The sequence below is a fragment of the Pezoporus wallicus genome, unplaced genomic scaffold (genome assembly GCF_028554395.1).
Source record: "Pezoporus wallicus isolate ANWC-B61680 ecotype Strahan unplaced genomic scaffold, APGP_CSIRO_Pwel_v1 contig_4901, whole genome shotgun sequence".
NCBI lineage: Eukaryota > Metazoa > Chordata > Aves > Psittaciformes > Psittacidae > Pezoporus > Pezoporus wallicus.
In genome coordinates, this window is record NW_026640354.1 from 2,080,189 (window position 1) to 2,102,513 (window position 22,325).

The 22,325-nt window shown below is 40.6% G+C and overlaps 1 protein-coding gene across 2 annotated transcripts; it reads left to right on the forward strand.

Annotated features, from left to right (window-relative positions):
- The first annotated feature begins 1,864 nt into the window (after positions 1-1,864).
- ASRGL1 (asparaginase and isoaspartyl peptidase 1) lies at positions 1,865-20,724 on the forward strand. 2 transcript variants are annotated; one of them, XM_057418819.1, is made up of 7 exons: positions 1,865-1,933; positions 2,464-2,706; positions 7,023-7,165; positions 10,619-10,773; positions 14,939-15,057; positions 16,888-16,998; positions 19,637-20,724. In XM_057418819.1, the coding sequence occupies exons 2-7, from the start codon at positions 2,520-2,522 to the stop codon at positions 19,870-19,872; spliced, it is 951 nt and encodes a 316-aa protein (XP_057274802.1). In that variant the 5' UTR covers positions 1,865-1,933; positions 2,464-2,519; the 3' UTR covers positions 19,873-20,724. The 2 variants fall into 2 exon arrangements, with proteins under 2 accessions (XP_057274802.1, XP_057274801.1); XM_057418818.1 differs by lacking the exon at positions 1,865-1,933 and having other exon boundaries at positions 2,408-2,706.
- Positions 20,725-22,325: the final 1,601 nt, after the last annotated feature.

The window sequence follows — 22,325 nt, forward strand, 5'->3', positions numbered from 1 at the left end:
CCCTAAAGCAGCAAAATGGAGAAAAAAGAAGAAAAGAAAAACAAAGAGGGGTGAGCTTAACAGGAATCGTAGAATGCTTTGGACTGAAAGGGACTTTAAAGCTCATCTAGTTCTACCCCCTCCTCTGCCATGAGCAGGGACACCTTCTACTAGACCAGGTTGCTCCAAGCCCTATCCAACCTGGCCTTGAACACTGCCAGGGATGGGGCAGCCACAGCTTCTCTGGGCAACGTGTGCCTGTCTCTTACCACTCTCACAATGGCCAAGGCAGAAGGCCAGCTGCATGCTGGGTAGACTCTGTATAACTTCTGAGACATTTGTGTTTTTATTTCCTGCTACAAAAGGAAGGAACCTTGGAATTATTTTTATAAAATGAACTCTATTTTACAAAAATTTTTCCTTTTCAGAGAGAACATTTTTTTAGTTAACTCTTTTTATAGCAAACAACTGTTTGTTCCACTAGCAGCCTACAATTAGAACAATATTAATAATAAACAGCAAGGTTATTTCTTGTCTTCGCTGTCTATTTGGGATCAGCGTGCCCACACACAGCCAACCCTCACCCAGCCTGCGCCAACCCAACAGCAGACTGGGATTGGGTCGTCTTCCAAGGGTCCCAGTGGCAGCCGGGGCCTACAGCCCTATCATTTTACAGCGGCCCGAGCTCTGGAGTAATAGGAATAACCCGACCTGGTCAGAGGGGAGGCGAATGGCGGGCATATGGCAGACGCTATTTGGCTTCGATGTGGGGGAGAGGTGCCATTTTTCCAATTTAACGCTAGGGGAATCAAGCAGTGCTGAGCGATGAGCAGTGACACACAGCAGCTACCTATCGCCTACCACAGCCCGCCTGCAACAGTGCCGTGCTGGCCCTTTCGCGGGAGCGCTGTACCAGAGAACTCACTCCCCCTTCTGCCTGCGGCCGAGGGGGAACGAAGCCGAGAAGCGCAGGATGCCGCGGCACACCCTGCCAGGCAGCCCAGGGCCGGGCCGCTACCGCCGCGCTGAGACACCCGCGCCCAGCCCTCTACCGCCGTGAAGGGAGAAAAAAGCGCGCGCCGGGCCGCCATCTTAGCTGTGGGCATCCCTAAGCGCGAGTGGAGGACGCCATGTCTATTGAGGGTGGTTGTTCAGAATAGACCGGCCGCGGAAAAGAGACACGTCCCCTGCGGCTGAGCCTGCCCCGTGCTGCCGCTGGCACCTGCCCGGGAGTACACCCGGGGACGGAGCTCTGCAGCTGGACTCCGAGCTGCCGCTCTCGGCGGCTGCTGGTGAGGCTGGGCGAGCGCGGGGGCATCAAGAGCAGTGGGCGGGCAGCGGGTCCGGCCCGCCCCGAGCTGAGGCGCCGCTGCAATGGGCGGCAGTGCTGGATCGCGGGAGGTAGAGAGGCAGTGCGGAGTGGGTGCACCGCTGGTTATCACGGAGGGAAGAGTGTAGGTGCCGGTTGAAATAAAACTTTGAAAGGCCTCGCTGCGGGATCCTCGGTGAATAATCGAAACGTTTCAGCCCCTCCCCGTCCCGTCTGAAACGTCCAGACAGCAAGGGCTGGGTCTGGATCTGTGCATCCTCGCTGCCATCATGGCGTGTGGTCCCGAAAGCTGGTGCCGCTCTGGGTGCAGCGGGGCTGCGAAGAACGGGCAGTTAGTTGTGTGGGATCCCCGAGGGCTTCTGTCTAGGGGTGGGCATGTAGGATGAGGGAAAGGCTGCTGGATTATGTTCTCACGGTGTCCAAAACCAGCTGACCCTGAGAAAGTGCTTTCCAGTGGAGTTTCCTCAGTGAGGTGCCCTAGGTTTTGGTGTGAGGTGGGGCTGCTGCTTCTTTGCCTTTTTGTCGAGGCAAAACTCTGATTGCTGTCACCAAAGATAAGTAGCAACACTTGTTTGATTTATCTCATAAGAAGCCATAAGCAATAACAACAGACTTCACTGCCAGGTTTGAACGCCTTGTTTTTCTCTGTGAAGTACAAAGTTTTACAAGAGGTCAGAGGTTTGAAATGCAGGCTGTAGAGCTGGTTAAGCTGTTAACTCAGGTCAGGTCAGACGCTTTTCTTCGTCACTGGTTATATTGCTGCATACAGAGAACGGTGCTACCCATCTAACATGAAGAGCAGTTAGCAGGAGCAAGGGTGACTGAAATGCTTGTTTCTCTGTAACTAGTAATACCACCAGACAGGATTCATGATAAATATGGTGGAATAATTTAGGCTGGAAGGGGCCTTCAGAGGCAGCTGTGACCAGTCACCTGCCCAAAGCTGGGCTGACCTCAGAGTTGTATCAAGTTACCTGGGATCACCTCTAGTCCAGACTTTTAACTGGGAGCAACTTTGTGTGAGTACTCAGCTTCCTGAAAGGTGAAATGCTTGTAGTCAACTTGACTGTATCTATTAACCAACCTGCCTCCTTTTCAAGGCCTCTTTCCACATAGAAGGGAGGGTATACTAATGATTCTTCTTTCCAAACCAGGTTAATTACGTTTAACCTGTGTACACAACTGAAAGCCTTCTGAGGAATTTAGCAGGATGAAGCCTGTCATTGTGGTTCATGGTGGAGCTGGCCGGATCTTTAAAGAACGAGAACAGGGAAGTCGTGATGGTGTTGTCAGAGCTGCGCTGCGAGGTTATGGTATCCTGAAACAGGGAGGCAGTGCCTTAGACGCAGTTGAGGAGGCAGTACGATCAATGGAAGATGATCCTCATTTTAATGCAGGTAATTTTTCAACAATTAATTGGGTTTGGAATCATTGTGTATTTCATGTGTTTTATCCTGATGCTTTTGAACATGTTGGCATGCATTTTCTTGAAATTATGCATATTGTGGTGGAGTAAATACTGGGTCACAAAATAGTTGATTTTTCTGTATAATGCTATAAAGTAGCATGGTTTGACTGTAGTTTTTTGTGAGTACACGTAGGCAGAGGAGTTACTCTTTTTTCATTTTTCAGTGGTTTATACCTGCCATTTTGTTGTGGTGCAATATTACTTTTCTGTAAATCGTCCATTACTGTGCTGTGTATTCAGTTTGTGTGGACTCCTTAATGGAGTATACGTTTAGTTAATGTTCATGTTTAAGGCACTTGAATATAGCTTGCAGCACTGCTTAAGCCTTGATGCTTGACCTTTGCCTATTGCCAGAGGAATACTGAAAGGATTTTAGGTGGTTTTCTCTTAATTAATGCTTCCAGTTAGTGATTTTGTAAATAATATTACAGAAGTAATACAGTAATAGTATATGAGTCATGAATTTAGATGGTAAGGGTTTATAATTGCATTTCCTAATGATTAATGTTAATGTCAGTTGTTGAATATTTTTCTTCCTGTGACCTCAAATTTATTATTTTGATGAATTTTGGTGAAAATATTTCTGTACTGTCACCAAGGTATGTCAGGAATGAACATGGGAGGAAAGACCTGTCAGTGTTGAGAGTTTTGGATAACAGAGCTATTAGTTACGGGCAAGCTTAGTTTGCAGAGATTCTGTTGTTTCTTCTCACCTTGTAATTGAGAGCCAGGGAGAGTTTTTACTTTACACAAAGCTTTCAGTGTTTTTTTTACTGACTTGGGTTGAACATCTTAATTTTAGAGGATTCAGGCTGAAATCATGAAGCAGCCTTAGAGGTATGGCGGGTACTATTAACTTTTACTTAACTGGACTTTGAGCCTTAAGCCCTTTTTCAGGTTTGACTATGCTAATCTAAATGACAAGTGGACTGGTAATCACAGATGCATCTAATTGTGTTAACACTCATCAGATACAGCTGCTCTCAATAGTGGGCAAAAATGAGCTGAAAGCTATGTGAAGAGGGCCCTGATTGAAATGGCTGCTTAAAACTCACTGTGTGATATTTATCTTTGTAAAAGATAAATCAGTTTTACTGTAATATTTTCTAGGAAAGCATAGACAGTGCTAAGACAATGATAAATACTGGGGAGAATGGGCATAACAATCAAGTTGTGTCCTTTTTGGATGATGGGGTTCAGCCATGCTGTGTAGATGCATCTTGAAGTAGGCTTGGTAGCAGGGCTTAGAAGCTATATTGTTCTCTGAAACTACAATTGAAGTGACTGTGACTTGTGCAGCATAATGAAGTTCTGTTTGTGATGAGGAAATGGCCTTGTTTATATTTCCTTCATGTGAACTCTGACCAGCAGTAGTAACTATCTTAGTGTGAATACTCCAGGTAAAAGAACTGTCATTATAGTGATCCTTGCACACTCTTTCCTCCTTAGTCTTTACAGACTTCCCCCACCCAGTGCTGCTGTCATTGGATACCATAGCCTCAGAGGCATGTATTCCCTACCCATGGTGCTGGAAGGCAGGTGAAAAGGCAGTTTATAACCACAAAAGGAAGGATTCATCCTCCGTCAGATAACCTGAAGCTTAGTGTCTAGCTTTGCAATGGTGTACAGACTTTCACAGTGGCCAGTGGAATGAGAAAGGGTGGCTATACAGCTCTCTAAGACAAGTGGGATGAATTGTTCTTCGAGGGCACCTGTCTCTCTTCACTGACTGTAAAAGGAGGCTGTCTACAACTGTTTTCTGCTCAGGAAATTTTAGGGAATCCTAAAACACCATGAGAGGTGTCCAGTATAGGATACTATTAATGCAGCGGTAAAAGGGGCAGGTAGAGCTTACTCTGGAACCATGGTTCTGGTCACTGATATTTGAGAAGGGGGTACCCTATTTCAAATGCAGATTTTGTGATAATGAGCTTGAGAACCTACCTTTTCAAAGAAAGCTAAAAGAGTATATCAGATTTTAAAGAAACAAAGAAGACTTATTCCTTACACCATCATAAGGGATAAGCTGTAAGAATGTTAGCACAGGTGGCACAAGGCTCCTGCAAGCTCTTTACAGATTAGTGTTGTCTAGAAACTAACAGGTTCTGAATGATACAGGTTTGAGCTTTGGTATAGTTTATGCAGTCAGAGAGGGGCAAAAAAATAGCTTTTGGGTGAGTGTCTGTATGTGGCAGGGGGAGTTTTGGAGATGACAGAGTTTTGTTGCCTCCTGTAGGAGGGGATTCAATTTCATCAATTTGATAGATGGACCACTCAGTGGATAAAGAACTGGCTGGATGGCTGCACACAAAGGGTTGTAGTCAATGGCTCAATGTCCAGCTGGAGACCAGTAACTAGTGGTGTCTCTCAGGGATCGGTGTTGGGACCGGTCTTGTTCCACATCTTTGGTGACACGGACAGTGGGATTGAGTGTGCCCTCAGCAAGTTTGCCAATGACACCAAGCTGTGTGGTTCGGTTGATACCCTGGAGGGAAGGAATGCCATCCAGAGGGACCTCGACATGCTTGTGAGGTGGGCTAATGCCAGCCTCATGAAGTTTAACCATGACAAGTGCAAGGTCCTACACTAGGCACAGCTACAGGTTGGGCAGAGAAGAGATTAAGAGCAGCCCTGCGGAGAAGGACTTGGGGGTGTTGGTCGATGAAAAAATGAACATGAGCCAGCTTCAATGTGCGCTCGCAGCCCAGAAGGCCAACCATATCCTGGGCTGCATCAAAAGGAGTGTGACCAGCAGGTCAAAGGAGGTGATCCTGCCCCTCTACTCTGCTCTCGTGAGACCTCACCTGGAGTATTGTGTACAGTTCTGGTGTCTTCAACATAAGAAGGACATGGAACTGTTGGAACAAGTCCAGAGGAGGGCCACGAGGATGATCAGGGGACTGGAGCACCTCCCCTATGGAGATAAGCTGAGAAAATTGGGGCTGTTCAGCCTGGAGAAGAGAAGGCTGCGTGGAGACCTCATAGCAGCCTTCCAGTATCTGAAGGGGGCCTATAGGGATGCTGGGGAGGGACTCTTAATTAGGGACTGTAATGATAGGACAAGGGGTAACAGATTAAAACTTAAACAGGGGAAGTTTAGATTGGATATAAGGAAGAGGTTCTTTTACTGTGAGGGTGATGAGGCACTGGAATGGGTTGCCTAAGGAAACTGTGAATGCTCCATCCCTGGCAGTGTTCAAGGCCAGGTTGGAGGGAGACTTGGGTGGCATGGTTTAATGTGAGGCGTTTCTGCCCATGGCAGGGGGGTTGAAAGTAGATGATCTTAAGGTCCTTTCCAGCCCTAACTATTCTATGATTCATACCTTCAGGTCTGGTACATTGGTATTGAAGTCTTGCGTCAACAATTATTAACAGTGTTTTCTGACCTTTTGGTTTAACAAAATGTTTGTTTAGTGGTGGTTTAACAGAAATAAAATGTGTTTTAGCTCTGTACAATGTTAAAGTCTTTCTACCCTATGATAACAATATGGCAGTATTAAAAAACCTAAACCCAAACCTATTTGCATTGTCTCATTTTGCGTATCATTAATTTTTAATTAGGTTAGTGGTAACACTGATAATTACAGAAGAAAATAACTACCCAACACTTTATTATTTTTTTTTTTTTTTTAAATTCCTTCATTTACTGTTTTTATGTGGTAATGAAGAACTTGCTATTTCAAGCTTCTGTTACAGTAGAAAGTGGACACTTTTATTCTGCTCCATCAATTTTGGCAGTTTCTTGGAATGTTATGTGATGTTAATCTGTTGATAGGATTGCACACTATACTATTTTGTTGGCTTATGTTATATCTTCCTTTGGAAGACCCATAAAGTTAAAATAATTTTATGTGCACTTGAAGTGATCTGGGGTATAAAGAATTCTGTTCACAGTTGTTTGTTGTTTTAAATTTCCTACCTAGTATATAATTTTGGATAGGATTTGAAGTGTGTTTTCATCCTATAAAAATTCAGTTTTAAAGTAGATGTTGTACCCTGTGAGACTTCTGTTAATGTTTGGATTTTGTGGTTATACTCAGCAGTGTTTCTGCTGGTTTGTTTGCATTCAGAAGATACTTTCAATAAATCAGACAACAAATTGGGAAACATTGTTTCATGAGATCTAGTAATAGAGTCACCTGATGGTTAGCTCTTAATGACTTCTCTTTTTCCCTTTCTCCCTGTTCTTTTTTTTGTTGGTTTATTTTTGTTTGTTTTGCTTTTTTCTTTGCTTTTTGTCTTTAGGCTGTGGATCCGTTCTAAATGAACAAGGTGAAGTAGAAATGGATGCCATAATCATGGATGGAAAAAATTTAGACTCTGGAGCAGTAGCTGCAGTTAAATGCATAGCAAACCCAATAAAACTTGCTCGACTTGTCATGGAAAAGGTATGTTGAATATGTACTTGAGTATGAAGCATTTTTTCGTTTAGAAACTTCTGTATATTGATACCTCAATGATGACTTTTGTGTAGTGCTTTAAAGCAGGAAAGAAGGGGAAAAAGGATTGTAGTGTTTGGAAACTATGGTCATGACCAGAAAGAACTTTTATTTTAAAGGTTTCTGAGAGGTATTTATTAAAAATAGCATTCTGAGGGCAGTTCTGTCATGCAATTGAGAGCTCAGGGAAAGATTGACCTATACATGTCTATCTCCTGTAGCTCCACAGCTGGTATAAATTTGAAAGGAAATAATAAAATCCAACTATACAGGACCAAGTAGCATCATTCAGGAATAAACCTATGAAATTTTGTGGTAAAGTGTGTTACACTTTGCCCAGATACAAAAGAATCTGTGTAGATGGCAAAGTTTAAATGTAGAGGTTGGCCGGAATTCCTTGATATATCTTGAGGTGAGCTTCTGCTACTTCTGCATCAGGTATTGTATATGGGAATACCAAATGATGTGACTCTTCTGTTCATCTTGGACAGGAATTCTGTGGCACCAACCCTGGCTATTTCACAGTACATTTCAAAGTGTATTTTATTTTACTGTGTATAATTAAAAGTATTTTAAACTCTGTGATCCATGGATCATAAGACTGTAGTATTTTTACTGGAGTCCTGAGCTTGTCAGAGTGCTTGTTTCCCAGTGGTTTAGAGATGCCTCGCTGTCTTGAAGAATTTTGAAACGTGCAGCTCCCCAAACCAACCAACCAAACCAAAAATACCTTCCCTGTCTACTTGTAGCTTTCTCTTATTTCTGTTACTATCATAGAACAATATGGGCTCCATCTGGTGGTCAGAGTAGTTCTTCTAGATTGTTGTACACAGTTATCCTGTGTGCTGTTATGTTTTCAGTGGGTTCAAACTTGTCCAGATTCACAGGGTAGAAGGAAGGAGGGCACCAGAATAATTTCCAGTCATGATTTACTATGCTTGAACACGGCAGCCTCTAGTTAACATAGTAAAAGCCTTCCATCTGTAATTCAGCAAATCCTTGAGAAAACAGTTAAATTCCTATTCAGTTATTCCTGTTTGTAGTGAACAAAAGTAGAATGATAGCAAAATGGTTTTGTTTTTTTTTTTTTTAAATGGGGCATGCAGTCCCCCTCAGCTCAGACACTTCATGGATGGGCATCTTGTGAATATTAGAGCACTGTTCCATTGCTATAGGTGAGCTGTGTCTATGTTTTCTCCTACTATATCATCCACCCCTTTCCATTAGACAAAGGAGAATTTAGTCTAGAGCATGCGACTTCCTCAAGGCAAAGGTGTAAATTTTTGCTGTGCTTTGTGCACTGCCAGGATTGTTAAGTAAAGAACAGTGATGGTCTGAATTTCAGGGCAGTTGCAGAAATTTGGGGATTTTTCTCTTCCCCATTTCCCATTAACATGAACTAGATTTTGACAACCCAAAACCTTACCATAAAAGCTTATTCCTCTGCATGCAAGTATTTCTTGTTTGTGCTGGTCAGGAAGGTGGATATGTTATCAGAATCTGCATATGGGAGGGAAGCCTTTGAAAATGTTTTAAGAAATAACTTCAATTTTTGACAGTAAAACTTGATATTGTTTTCTTTAGACTAATCTGAAGGATGATACAGTCTCAATTGCTAAAAGCAGGTGATGGGGAGGGCACAGTCTTGCAATAAAGGGAGAAGTTCAGTGTATTTCCTAAAACAAAACCCAACCAAACAAAACCGCACAAACCAACAAACAGCAACCACCAGAAAAAAAATACTTCTGGTGGTTTAGTGGCAGAGGAGGGCAGTATTGCATGAAGAAGTTGGCTTTCAAGTTGAAGACCATCAGCTTTCTTATAAGTAGGTAGTTGTCTGGTAGCATGAATTGGCGTGTAAGCCCATTGTCCACTCTTTCACGCATACATAAAACTTCTTTCTTGTAACCTGTATTCTTGTTCCCTAAAGCAGTGCTCTTCTGAATTATGGACTTACTTTGCCAATAAAAAGATACTTGAATTTTCAGAAACGTTTGATGTTAGTGCCACAATGTCAGGAATGTTTCTGAAGTGTAGTCACATTTCCCATGTCTGTAACTATTGGAAAGGATTAGCGCAGAGGCTGTAATAAGCTTAAGTAGAGATCAGTGCCTGTGATTTGGGAAGAAGTTTGGCTGGAATCCTTTAAAACAATGCAGTGCTATTGGTTGGTCATGGTAGTGATTGCTTGTCATGGCTTTAGAAATCAATAAAGTTGGTGGTCCTCAACATCTTGAAAGTCTAAGGCTGTTCTGTGGAATGCAGCATGACACACAAATACCCAACATGTGGAGTCCTCGCTTCAGGCTGAGAGCTGCATATTTGCCACTTGTATGCCCTGCAAGTCTCTGCAGGCCTGCTGCCTCGAGCATCACGTGGTTCTGCTTTTTGCACTTCAGCTAGTACCTGTGTGCTGTGCTGTTGCATGGACATACAAGTTTGCTTAAAGTCAGGTGCTGTGGTCTGGAATAACTCCATGACGTTCAGTCAGACCATCACTCGTCCAAAACCTTCTTAGGCAATTAGTAGCTGTGTAGGGGTTCAAGAAGTTGATGTTTATTTTTGGACACGGATTTATTAAAAAAAAAAAACAAAACCAACAAAACAGATTTTAGAGGTCCTACTAAAGGAAAAGGATTAACAAAACAAATTTATCTGGCAAGTTTCTCTAAAATAGCAATTAACCAACGTGTAGGGACTTTGAAGCATGGATTCAACTAGTTATTGACTTAAAATCTGGCCTAAGTGCTTTGGTAAATGAAGGAGCAAAATAGATCTTCTGACAATGTTCTTACAAGAGAGAAAACATTTTTTGGTCAAACCCATTAGAACAGTTGTGTTTGGTTTGGTTTTGTTTTTTAAAAAAATTAAAAATCTGGGACTATAAGAGTAGCAGGTAGTAGAAGGAAATGTTTAAAATAATGGTTCAGCTGATGTCAAGAAACACTTTAGTGTATGATAGTTAAATTTTTTGGTTAATTTATGAGGTGTAATACCTTCAAGAAGAACAGGCATTTATTTACCATTCTTTCCTTCTGGATAAAATCCTTCTAGATCTAAGTTAACTGGACAAAACAGTTAAGTAATGATTTGGTGGTTGACTGGAAGCAGTACAAAAGTTGCATGCAAATCAGCAAAAGAGCAAATTTACCAATTTCTCCCATTATAATAAGCATTGAAAAGGTAAATGTAGTTCTTTTCTAGTAATGATTAAAGTTTGTGTTTTGGAGAGCTGAATTTTTTTCAGCTAGTGGAAGAGGTTATTGGCACAGAAATCTAGAAAGTTTAAAAATAAAACAAGATTTTTAATTGTGTGAATAAATCTAAAAATAATAATTACACAAAACTGCTCAGTACAAGGCAAAACACGAATTGTCACTGAATTTCGTCTGCCTTCCGTAGACAAAGCACATGCTGCTGACTGACCACGGTGCACACCTGTTTGCTGAGGCCATGGGTATTCCTGAGACTCCAGGAGAAAAACTCATAACCGAGAGATCCCGGGAGAGATGGAAGAAGAACCTTGAGGCAGATTCCAACCCTGAAGAGTTTCAGAAGTAGGGTTTTTGTAAAATATTTCTTCTTTTTAAATTCATCCTATCAGTTAAAAACAAACAAAAACCCAAACCAAAACAGAAAACCACAAACAAAACCCCAAAGCTTGAAGGTCTGTATTCAGATAATACTTCAGTTTCAAGTGTTACGTGGTTTGATACAGTCTTTACAGTATGCCCTCAGTGAAAGTAATGATAAAATCAAGCTTCCAATGAATTTGCTCACGTGCAAGTGACTGGAACAAACTTAAACAAACTGCTGATGTTTAAGAAGTTGTCAGTCACTTTGGCATAGCACGGGTTTTGTGGTAGTAATGGAGAACAAAGAACTTACTATTGCTGTTAAAATCACCAGTTACAGGAGTGCATAGAACAGCTTTAACAAGCAGCAGGCATCACTATGTATACTTCTTTTCCATGGTGGAGCTGGGAGTTTAAAAAATCCCTATTCCATGTTCTAAAACAAGTCCATGGGAAAAAAAGTCCATGGAAAAAAAAAATAGTAAAGCTGATCTTGGTTAAGTAGATGAACAGATTTGTCTTTAAACTGGATTGGTTAGTTAAGTGACATCAGGTTTTGACCAGTAACTTCTTATCAGTGCTGGTTGTGGCTATTGGTTATTGTAGATAGGAATGAAAAAAATGACCAAGAAGTTCAGTGTAGTGGTGGGTGTAGAAAGAGATGCTACTGGATGGTATTGCATAACAACAAAACGAAAGTCGCTTGAAAAATAAGCAAGTCTCGTATGAAGTAGAGAGGAAGGCAAGGTGGATGAGAAAGGAAGGAAACCACTTTTTTCTATGCCTGTGAGGTAGGCATAAATGCTACATTGTTGGAGCTTTCATTTGTACATTAACGTTTGAGCATAGGTTAACGCTGTATTACATTACATAAGTGCTGTATTACATGATGTTCATTTGTTCTGTGAAGTAGTAGTAATGAGAGAAGCAGAGCTGAAGAATTTGTAGAGCAAAAGGAGGAAGTTTCTTCTGTGGGCACATTAATTAAAGTCCATGAAATGAGGCTATAAACTACAACTGTAAGTTACTTTCCATGAATTGGTACAAGGAAAAACAAATTCACAAGGCAAGTGTAAATATGGTCTGTAAACAAAGTGAAGTTGTTCCTTGACTGTAAGGTCTCAGTTGCAGTTATTCTTGTATTAGTTTTCTTTTGATCCATGGTCTGTCCAAGGACTGTGTGGTACTATAATTAACTGTGAAGAATTTTGAGGATGGCATAGTCCCTACTGCCACTTGGTCTCCTGAATATATAAGTTGGAATGGCATGGTATCTGAGTCTACATTCAGTCTTTATAACTGCTTAATTTTAATTTTATTTTCTTATAACAGTGTTAGGTGTCTTCAATTTCAGGATTGTCATGTTCTGGAATATATGCTGTAGAAGCCTTGTGTATTTCTGAAGAGGTCAAGACTTTTTCTACTTAGCCACACTGTGCTTTTTCTGACAACCATTGCCCAAAACATCAGCACAAGCTCACAAAGTTAAAACCAGGTCTTTTTTATGCAAGCCCATTTGTTCCTGTATCATATGTGGAATGTTCTTTGGACTGCTATGTCCACAGTGATTATGCAGAAACTTGCATGAGGCAAACAGACAGAAGGTGAAGTAGTATTAGTCAGAGGCAACATAATACTAGCTCATACTGGGAATTTGAAGGTTGGTGTATAGTTTACATGCAGTCCTCTGGTCTTAACAATGTTGGAAACCTGGGGGGCTCACAGCTTTCCAAGCAAAGCTCGGTGTGTCCACAAGAGTCCTTTCTCTTCTGCTGGTTAGAAGCGTCTATCCGTTCATGCTAAAACCTTATGATTCCATGGCATGTACAACATGGCATCTTGTTCACCATTTGCTGACAATAATGTGTGGTCCATTATATCTTCAGTTTCTCACTTCAAAGATTCTTACCATACCTTTTGTCACAAATTGCCAGAGATTGCCCGAGAACCCCACAGAAAAGGAATTGAGCCCAGCCGTAAAATAGTAGATGGGCTGCTAGGCCCTCTGTGAGTCACACTGCAAGAGTAATTCAAGCCACTATTAATTAACAAGGACCCTGACAGTAATCACTGTCCTGTTGATGCAGGGCGAAGAGACAAAATAGCAGATGCCATTAGTTGAATGGGGATAGAATAAGTACGTCTAACTTCATGGATACTGTATAGTGAATGATTTAGATGAAAGTGGGTGAACAAATCCAGCTGCTCCATTCTGTATCACAGTATATCCAGTACATAAGAATAATTCTTGATTAAAAAAAATAATTACTACTAGTAGTATCCTCTGGTATACCACAGATACTAGTTGAGGTTTTTGCTATTGTCCCAGCCATAGAGAGATGATTATAATACAGTATTTCTCAGAGAGTTTTGCCTGCTTGGCAAAGTTTCTAAGTCAACTAGCTATGCAACAGGTTTTTTGTATCGCTTTTGTCTTTGTTCTGAAGATGAACAGAGAAAATATGTGACACTGAAGCAATAAAAAAAGTTTAAAGGGACAGTAAGAAATAATGTAGCTGCCTATTTACTCCACTGCAGATAAGGTGTGTTGGACACAATTCACTTTTATTGCCAGTTGAGTTCTTGTGCCAGAACAGATAGCTGCTGCATATGTGATCTGTGTACTTTCAGTATTCTCACAATTGCTTAAAGTAAATTCGTATCTAGGAAAATGTGCACATCTGGATGTGTCTTTCTTAATTTCTGAGGAAGATCTAACTTTAGTTGGTTGAAAGGTGCCACATGAGTGTGCAAGGGAGTACTGAATTTACTGATACTCTTTTCAGCAAATCACTTGTAACAGATGGATGGGTGGGAAGCCCATCTGCACCATCATACCAGTTTGAGATGAGGTCTGTCTCCACATAAATGTCAGAGCAGTCTGTAAGGCCTGTGATTCATCAGTCAATTTTGAATTGCTGTGAATGAAGTGTAGGGACTGGCAGTATGATATTTTACATAAGCTAGAGGGAACAGGAAGTTGATTCTCTGAAAAACTGACTGTGGGTTTCATGGTACACAGAAACTTTGACTTTATCAGCTTAGATTTTGGGAGACTAGAGAGAGACCCTCACCAGTGCCCAAGGAACTCACAAAGGTATTCCTGTTCCAGTTGCCTGTTGAGCAGTTCCTTAAAGGCTTGTTAGAAATTCTTCTCCTGTGTGGAGGGGTTTAGATTTTTTTGGTACACCTCTCCTAGCCAGATACTGTTTTTATGTTCCTGCACGAATTACCAGGATTGGAATGTGTGGACACTCAAACCGCTGCTACTCAGTAATGCCTTGCTTCTCAATGTAGCAGCTGTTACAGTAAGTTACAATAGCCTCTTTTTTTTTCTCTGAGTATGAATGCACATGTATATTTTAAGCAGCCTGTTATATGTGACTTCTCTGTGCTGAAGAAATAAAGCAGTAGTTGACTTCTATTTTCTTCAGGGCATGAAGATTTTTATGCTGATGTGTGGTTTCAGCAGACTCCACTGGCCAAGTGATTTAAACCTCAAGATTGCATAGCTACAGAGGACAAAGAAAATATGTATTAATGATGCGTTGTGAACAATGCTAGTTGAAAGGCACATAAACAACTTTTGGTGTGGCATTCAAACATTTAGGGGAATAAGGAAGAGGAAAAAGGAGAAACAGGAAGGAAATGATTCAGTGCATGCATAATATTACTGTACTTTTCTGTGTTCGCTCATTTATGTGCACTGTCATTAATAATTCTGGTTAACCTCCTGTTGAGACACTGGAGATAATTCCTGCATCTTTGAGTTGCTGTTTAGTGGAAAGTTGTGTGTCACAGCCAAAAAAAATACTCCAGAACTATGCTGGCTAGCAATATTTCTGCCCTGTGTGCTTTTGTTTTGTGGGTTTCTTTCTCTCCCACCTGAAGTTTCCATACTGTGAAGGTAAACAAGTTATAGAGGATGATAAGAAAGAATTAAGTATTTTCTACTCTATTGAATATAAAGCTAGGAGAATTGTCACATGTTGCTTGTTATTTTTGTAATGAGAAGCATGGTAAAAAATAGCTTTGTGATGAGTAGTAATTTTTTACAGTAATATTTTTTTAAAGCTACCTGGAAAATACATGCTTTGGCAGGTTTGCTTTAATTCTACCTGATTTTGTGAACTGTTTTTCTTGGCAGAGACCTTGGAACAGTTGGTGCTGTTGCTATAGACAGTGAAGGCAATGTAGCTTGTGCAACATCTACTGGAGGACTCTCTAATAAAATGGTTGGCCGTGTTGGTGACACAGCATGCATAGGTATGGGGTGTGGGATCTTGCCTCATTTATTGGATGTATCTCATTTACAGAAAAAAAGAAAGTATTATACATTCTGCTTCTCATTAGTGAAATGAAACATAAATGTATATGTATGTATGAAATGAAGGCCAAGTCTCTTAACACAACATGGAGATTGCAATTAAGGATTTGGGAGTAGAGGAGTACTGTCATTATTATCATCATGTAACACTTTTCTGTCTGGAAAATGGGGATCAGAATTTCTTTTTTCTGTCCTTTCCTGAATGCTAACTGCATTTTTCTTATGTTCATTCTGATAAAGCTCTTGTTTTGTACATCCATGCTTATAGCTAAGCCAAAAAATGTAGCCTGTTCCATACTAAGATGCTGTTTTCCTGATACTTTAGTTAATAGGTATAATTGTAATTACTGTTTGTTCTTCCAGTGAGCCAGAATTGTAAAATGACTGGCAACTTCGAGTAAATTCCTGTTCTTAGACAGCCCTGATAAGACTGCCTCAGAACCTAATAGTTGCAGTGTGGAGTAAAGGAAATATTTTAAGAGATCTCTTATCCAAGTATAAAGAGACACTTGAAATCCTTTCCCCAGACTTCTTTCTGTCATGGGACAGACTTGTCATTTGATTGCTTCTGGGTTATAGCATACAGCCGGGATTTGGAAAATAATTAGTAAAACATATTCCAAACTCACGTAGCACTGCTGTTGGCAGTACAGGATTATTATAAAACTAATACAAAGTTTTTCTCGCACCCTAAATTGCTAGTATTTTGGTATCCTTTGCAGCCTTCTTACTGCAAATACCCTTTCCTTATGTAGATCATGTTCAGGGCTCCTATAGTATGGGACATAGGTCTGTGAAGGACAAGTGGAACTGGGCACTGTTAAGTGTATTGCTTGCAACTTTTGCTCTTACTAGACATTTGCAGGTTTGGATACAGAAACACTAGCTGTCCTTTTAAAAGGACAGACTGATTGTGGCAGGGTTTTACCATGTGTAAATCCAGGTACGTTGGAAGGGTCTGATCTGATCAAGAAAGTGCAGAAGGGAAGAAACTTTCACAGCTCTTCTGTGCCCCTCCCCCAGTACCTTGTTTATAATGCTGTGGTATGTTCCTCCCCAGCTCCTGGGAAATATTTTTCTTAAGAGATGTGCTAGAAACATGGGTGTTGAGCAAGCGGAAGCTTGGTGAAGAACAGGGTGTGGAATGTGCCAGCAAAACAAGGATGGGAAGGAAAGAAAATGAAGGAGGGGGGGGAGCGGGAGTTCAGCAGAAGAAACACTGCTTGTGGTGAGGGCTTAGGAGATTCTTCAGGGGTGCTTTGTGATGCTTCACTAGATTCCAGGCTCTTCAAATCTCTTACCTGCTTTTGCTCTTGTGGATGAGTTACCCTCAAACTTGGTCAAATCACCGATGTCCTCACAAGATCTTCCTTCTTATCTTCTCAGTTAGTGATATAGTATGTCCTGGTATTCTGCATCCTATCGCTGTCTTGCTGATCCTCAATATACTGTCTCTTGCTGTTCTAGTAAATATTTTTGCCTATCCCTATGAAGTGTTGGCCTGCTTCTGCTTCTTGTACCACAAGCAGATTGCTAATCATCTGCCTCTCTCAACTTGGCAACTGGCTTCATCCAGCTGTTGATTTCTTTCATATATTTAACTTTTTAAATTGAGGCAGAAATGAGGAAGTTTGTTACTGACACTTTGCTCCCAGAAGTGCACAGAAGTGATGGACCTTAAGGAAGAAATGCTTGGTACCTATTTTAAACAATGCAGAGTTTGTAAATTGTATTACAGAATATTGACTTGTTTTTTCCCCTCTGAAAAGGAAGTGGAGGTTATGCTGATAATCATTCTGGTGCCACTTCAACCACAGGACATGGGGAGAGCATTATGAAAGTGGTCTTAGCCCGACTGATCCTCTATCACATGGAGCAAGGTATATTCCAAACTTCCTGTAGGCTGAATTTATAAGGATATGAAAAATTGCCTAATGACAGATTTCATTTTACATACTATCATCCTAGAAGAGTTGCTCCCAGGGGTATGTGGATGGGTCACGTCTCTTTAAAAACAAAACAAAGTACTAAAAAATTAATAAATCTAAAACAGTCTTAAATAGACAGGAATATCTGTGCTGCTTGATGTTTAATTATGCTTTAGATCAATGACTCTGAAAGACATTGTCTGCTTTGTTTCACCGAAGTTCTCTTAGTATTTTTTCCCAATTTTAAACTAAAATTTTGTGAACAATGAAACTGAAAACAAATAAAAGCAAGATATATTTAAGAAAGCAGTAGGGGAGAACTAGAGATGGATAATCAGAGCTGAAATAAGAAAGCACCAGATATCACCTTTCTCATAAACTGTAAAGGTCTTTATTTTAACAGCTCTGATTATAGCAACAGAAATTCTTTGAAGATGTTTTAACTATGATTTAAATTTTCATTTTGTTTTGGAAAATACACTAAACTAACTGGGTGGGTATGTGGTAAACAGCTGACACAGTATGTCTTATGTGACTGTAATATAATCTGACTGTGGGATGACCCTTTGGAGCTTTACCTTCATGAGTTAGTCTGTCATCTAAACCCTTGATTATATTACAGCCTGTAAACATAGCCAGACACAACATACTTGTGTTGCATGCAGTTGAAGAACCATTAATATAGATATCACCATTATTTTTAGAAAGTAATAGCTTTTGGGCAGTAGAGTGTAACTTGCTTTGAGATCAACCAAACTGGAAATAGTTGGAAAACTTTCAATTTACATTTTTATTGGAGAAGCAGTGAGTAGGGAGACAAAGTAACAACTGAGAATATTTTTGTTACGCTTTATAGAGCTGTTTGCGTATAATGGGTACATTTCTCTGTAAAGCTCGTGGCTAATGTGATAGTTTCAGCATAAAACACAACCTACAGATTATTTCCCAAAGCTCTAACACATTATGATCTCACCTTAATCCTATATTGTGCCCCTAGCTATTCAATTTGTGAATGGCCTTCTAAGCTCTATTTAGTCTAAACTGTGTAAATCAGTTTCTTCTCTGGCTTGAAGTTAACTGCATTGCAAAACCTGTGCATTGATAGCAGTTATCTGGCTTGTGATAAATCAGTATGAAAGGTAAATGAGGCTCAAATTAAAAAGTACGGGTTTCTTTTTTTTAAAGAGAGAAAAAGAAGAAAGAAAAAGAACCCACACGTGTGTATGTTTAATGGGTTTGCACTTGTTCACCCTGCCTGTGCTTGCTCTACCTTCATACATCATGCCCAGAAGTATAATTCAGCTGCCAGAAAAATACGTCAGCAGTACTTTTTTTTTATCCCCCCCTCTCCATTTCCATGAAGGTGCTGAAAACAAACCTGCAAGTTATTAAAACTTTTTGAGTCCTTGAAGAGTCAACTGAAGTTGTGTATTTAAGAACAGCTATAAAGCTCCTTCATAATTCTTTTCAGCTATTCAGTAATTCACATAGTAAATATCTTCTTTTGGACCAATGCTGCAAAATTGACTTTCATATTGCAGGAGTGAATTGCTTTTCCCTGTCTTAACAGCTGTTGGGATCTCTGTCTTACGGTGCAGCTGTTGTCTTGATGAAAAAATCAAACAGTGAAATACTGACCCTTTGAAGTCAGTGCCACTGACTTGAATAGTCACAGTGTCACCCGTAACATTAGAGAAAGGAGCTTTATCCTGTCAGTCACCAGTGCTGTGAATAATTCTGACTCTGCTGTTTTGTTTGGTTTTAACTCAAAATTTTCAGGGAAGGCATGAAGGGCAGTTTTTGTTGTGCAGGCTAAGCTGCATAACATTACTCGTGGTATATAGCATAGAACAATTAGGCTGAGCCAACTGTACTCCTGAATATATACTTAAACTTGTAGTTTTCTGCAGCTGTTACAGGCCAGTGTGTATGATGTATACATTAACTTTGATTTATTTAGAAAATATTCCTGTTAATATGAATTAAGTATAATGAAAAGATAATGTTGCTTTGCTGGTCCTTTCTCTGATGTCTAGTACATTGAGCCCTCGTCTTGCCCGATTCTTTCAGGGGTTTCAGGAAGGAGTGACGCTGATGCCTGCTTTTGAAAAATTATGACAATGTGAAGTACATGCTTTGAACTCCATTGCAGCCAGTGGACTTGGTACAGAGATGATGACTGAAATTTTTTATTGTTTTAATGTAGGGTTTGCTTTTTTTTAAAGCTGTAAATGCTTTAAACCTAGCTTGTGACAAACTTTGATGGAAAGGTTGCAAACTGACATGTTTCCCTTCAAATGATGGTATCAGAAATGTGTCTTGAACATGGAGTTGATGAGTTAGTCTATGTCAAACACTGAAACTGAATTACAATCTGAAGCTATTTAAATCCTGGCTTTGTATCAGCAGCATACCATCGCAGCTATTAGCAACTGTCCAGAGCCCTCCTATGAACAGTTTCTTTGCTGCACTGGAAATTTCTTGCCAATTTAGTGGAAGGAGGAATTACATTTGGCTGGCTTCATGGGGAGGGGTGAAACTTCAAGGGAATTTTAGAATAGATACCATGAAGTTATCTTGTTTGTTTCAGGAATGTCACCAGAGATGGCTGCTGACACTGCATTAGACTACATGAAGATGCGAGTTGGAGGCTTAGGGGGTGTCATTGTTGTTAACAGTTCAGGAGAGTGGGCAGCAAGGTTCTCCACCAAGCAGATGTCCTGGGCTACTGTGAAGGATGACCAGCTGCATTATGGCATTTATGCTGGGGAGAGGCATACAAAATCTGTTGATGAAGTACTTTCATCTGAAAGTGGGGGATTCTGAGAATGAAGAAACATCGACTGAGGAAAAAATGAAGACCTGCTTTTTTTGCTCGAGGAGAATGACAGTTGATTTCATCTTTCTGAAAGATCTGTAATCTTTTGATTGGTTCACAGGCATCACCACATTTACAGTCAAAATGAAACCCAGACGTAGTTCTTTAGTGGTCATGGATAGTGGATGTATAGTGTTTATTAATACTTTTAGGAAGTCTGGAGATTCTCCTTTCCTAGATGAGGAAGAGTGGTCAGTAGGTTTCTTGGTTAGCATGCCTTAATCCTACATTAAAGGGAACCTGAGTTTCAGTATTAGAGGAACTCCTTTCCATGCCCATTCTCAAGAGACTGCTGCCAGGATGATTTGAGATGAATCTGTTCATTAAAAACTGCATTTCGAAAATGATATCACTCTCCAGAGTCTTTTGAGCGGTCATCCCATGGTAACAAAGTGCTAACTGTCAGTGAAACACCACCAAACAGCAGCCAAGACTACAGAATACATCATTGTCACAGGCTGGAGGCAACTGTCAAGGGAAATAATAATGAAGTAAAGAAAATAACTTCTTTCCAGGGATGGGAAGTGTGATGCTTTCTAAGGAGTCCTGCTTCTATTCCATTCATTGGCATCAGATCTACAGTTAAAAAACACAGACCACAACAAAGCAGGCTGCAGTATGTTGAAGTATATGTGGATAGGTTACAGAAAATATATTACTGATCTAATATCTGTGGTAGTAATAAAGAAGGTAATGATTTCAATAAATATAAATAAACCAGCTATCTTTACTACTGAAATACAAAGGTGCTATTCACCTTTTGAGTCTAAATTTGAGACAGGGGATGATTAACTTTAAAAATAATTATCTAAAAGCAGATGATAAAAGCAAGCTGGACTGAAACAAATAAAACTGCCTTTTACCAAATTTCTTGTGTGAAGTCTAAAACGTTTTTTTGGAGATACTTTCTTTTTAAAGAAGAATTGACATTCTGCGTTATATCTAATACAGTCTCTTCACTAAGATTTTGTATTTTTAAAGATTTTTTTTTTCTGTTTTCTGACATAACTACATACTTTTTCTTGTTAAAACTGTGAAATAATTCTACAGATTTTAGCGGGTGACTAGGTTTCCTCTGCAAACAGATTTGTATGTTATAATTGCATGCCATCACGCTGCAAGAATGTTTCCAAGATAGATAACCCAAATAAACATAGCAAAGCCCTTAAATAATAGTTTGAAACTTCTCATACCTATGTCCCAACTATGATAAACCATGTTATTGAATTGGCTCATCCAGAAGGGTAAGGTTGCCAAGGCTGCTATCTGCCTTGATCCATGGCTTATTAGATATTGCAGATGACTGGATGTGGATAGCAATGGTTCAAGAGTAGATGGCTCAGCAAAATCTAACCATGGAGTACTTGTGTGCTTTGTTCCTGTTGTGGTTTAAACCCTAGCCAGACTGCTTGGTCACTCACTCCCAGTGAGCAATCAAGGGCCACCACCCCCCCCCCCCCAGGGCTCTCCCCTTCCCTGCTCCCAGGGGAATGGGGAGGAGGATCGAAAGAGTGCAACTCCCACGGGTTGAGACAAGAACAGTCCAGCAACCAATGTACAACACAAATCACCACCACTACCACCAACGACAACAATGATAAGGGAAAATAACAAGGGAAGAGAATACAATACCACCGGCCAAGAAACCGAGTCCCACCCGGAAGCCCGTGTCCTTCCAGGTAACTCCCAGTTACCCCCCACCCCGGGCATGATGTGCTGCGGTATGGAATACCTCCTTGGCTAGCCTGGGTCAGGCGCCCCGTCTCTGCTTCCTCCCAGCTTCCCCTCCTCCCTGGCAGAGCATGAGCCTCACAGAGTCCTTGGTCAGGGTAAACATCACTTAGCAACAACCGAAAACATCGGTATCACCAGCACTGTTCCCAGGCTGGAAGTCAAAACACAGCACTGCACCAGCTACCATGAAGGAGAAACATGACTGCTACTGCTGAACCCAGGACAGTTCCACAGCAGGTCAAGTAGAAAATGGCTATTATGTGATCATGAGAGGTTCATGAAACAGTAATAGTATTTAAGACGTGCTCCTCTGTAGAGAGAAGTGGTCTTCTTCTGAGTTAAAATTAATTCACTTCCATGTCTGTGCACAAGGTACCAAAAAAATAAAAAGCAAGCAGTATTGTCTTAGCTTCATTTCCAGGATATCAAGGCAATCATATATTTGTGGTCGAAGATCTGCTTTGTTTACCTCACCTGGGCAAGATCAAATTCATGACAGGCAATAGGAAATATGATCTCCACAAGTTCTGCCAGGCTTTGATTTGCAGCATTGTTTTCATAAAATTGCTCAATGATTTTTTTATTTTGGTTATTTTCATTAAACTTGAAGGATGTTTATAGAGTTCAGTGGTGATATATAGGCATGGATGTAGGCTGTACACAGTAA

Bases quoted from the DNA above. Each gene is read 5' to 3' on its own strand.
- ASRGL1 (XM_057418819.1), top strand. From the start codon at position 2,520: ATGAAGCCTGTCATTGTGGTTCATGGTGGAGCTGGCCGGATCTTTAAA. The intron at 7,166-10,618 runs GTATGTTGAATA...TGCCTTCCGTAG, and splicing joins CTCGACTTGTCATGGAAAAG to ACAAAGCACATGCTGCTGAC. The intron at 10,774-14,938 runs GTAGGGTTTTTG...TTTTCTTGGCAG, and splicing joins AACCCTGAAGAGTTTCAGAA to AGACCTTGGAACAGTTGGTG.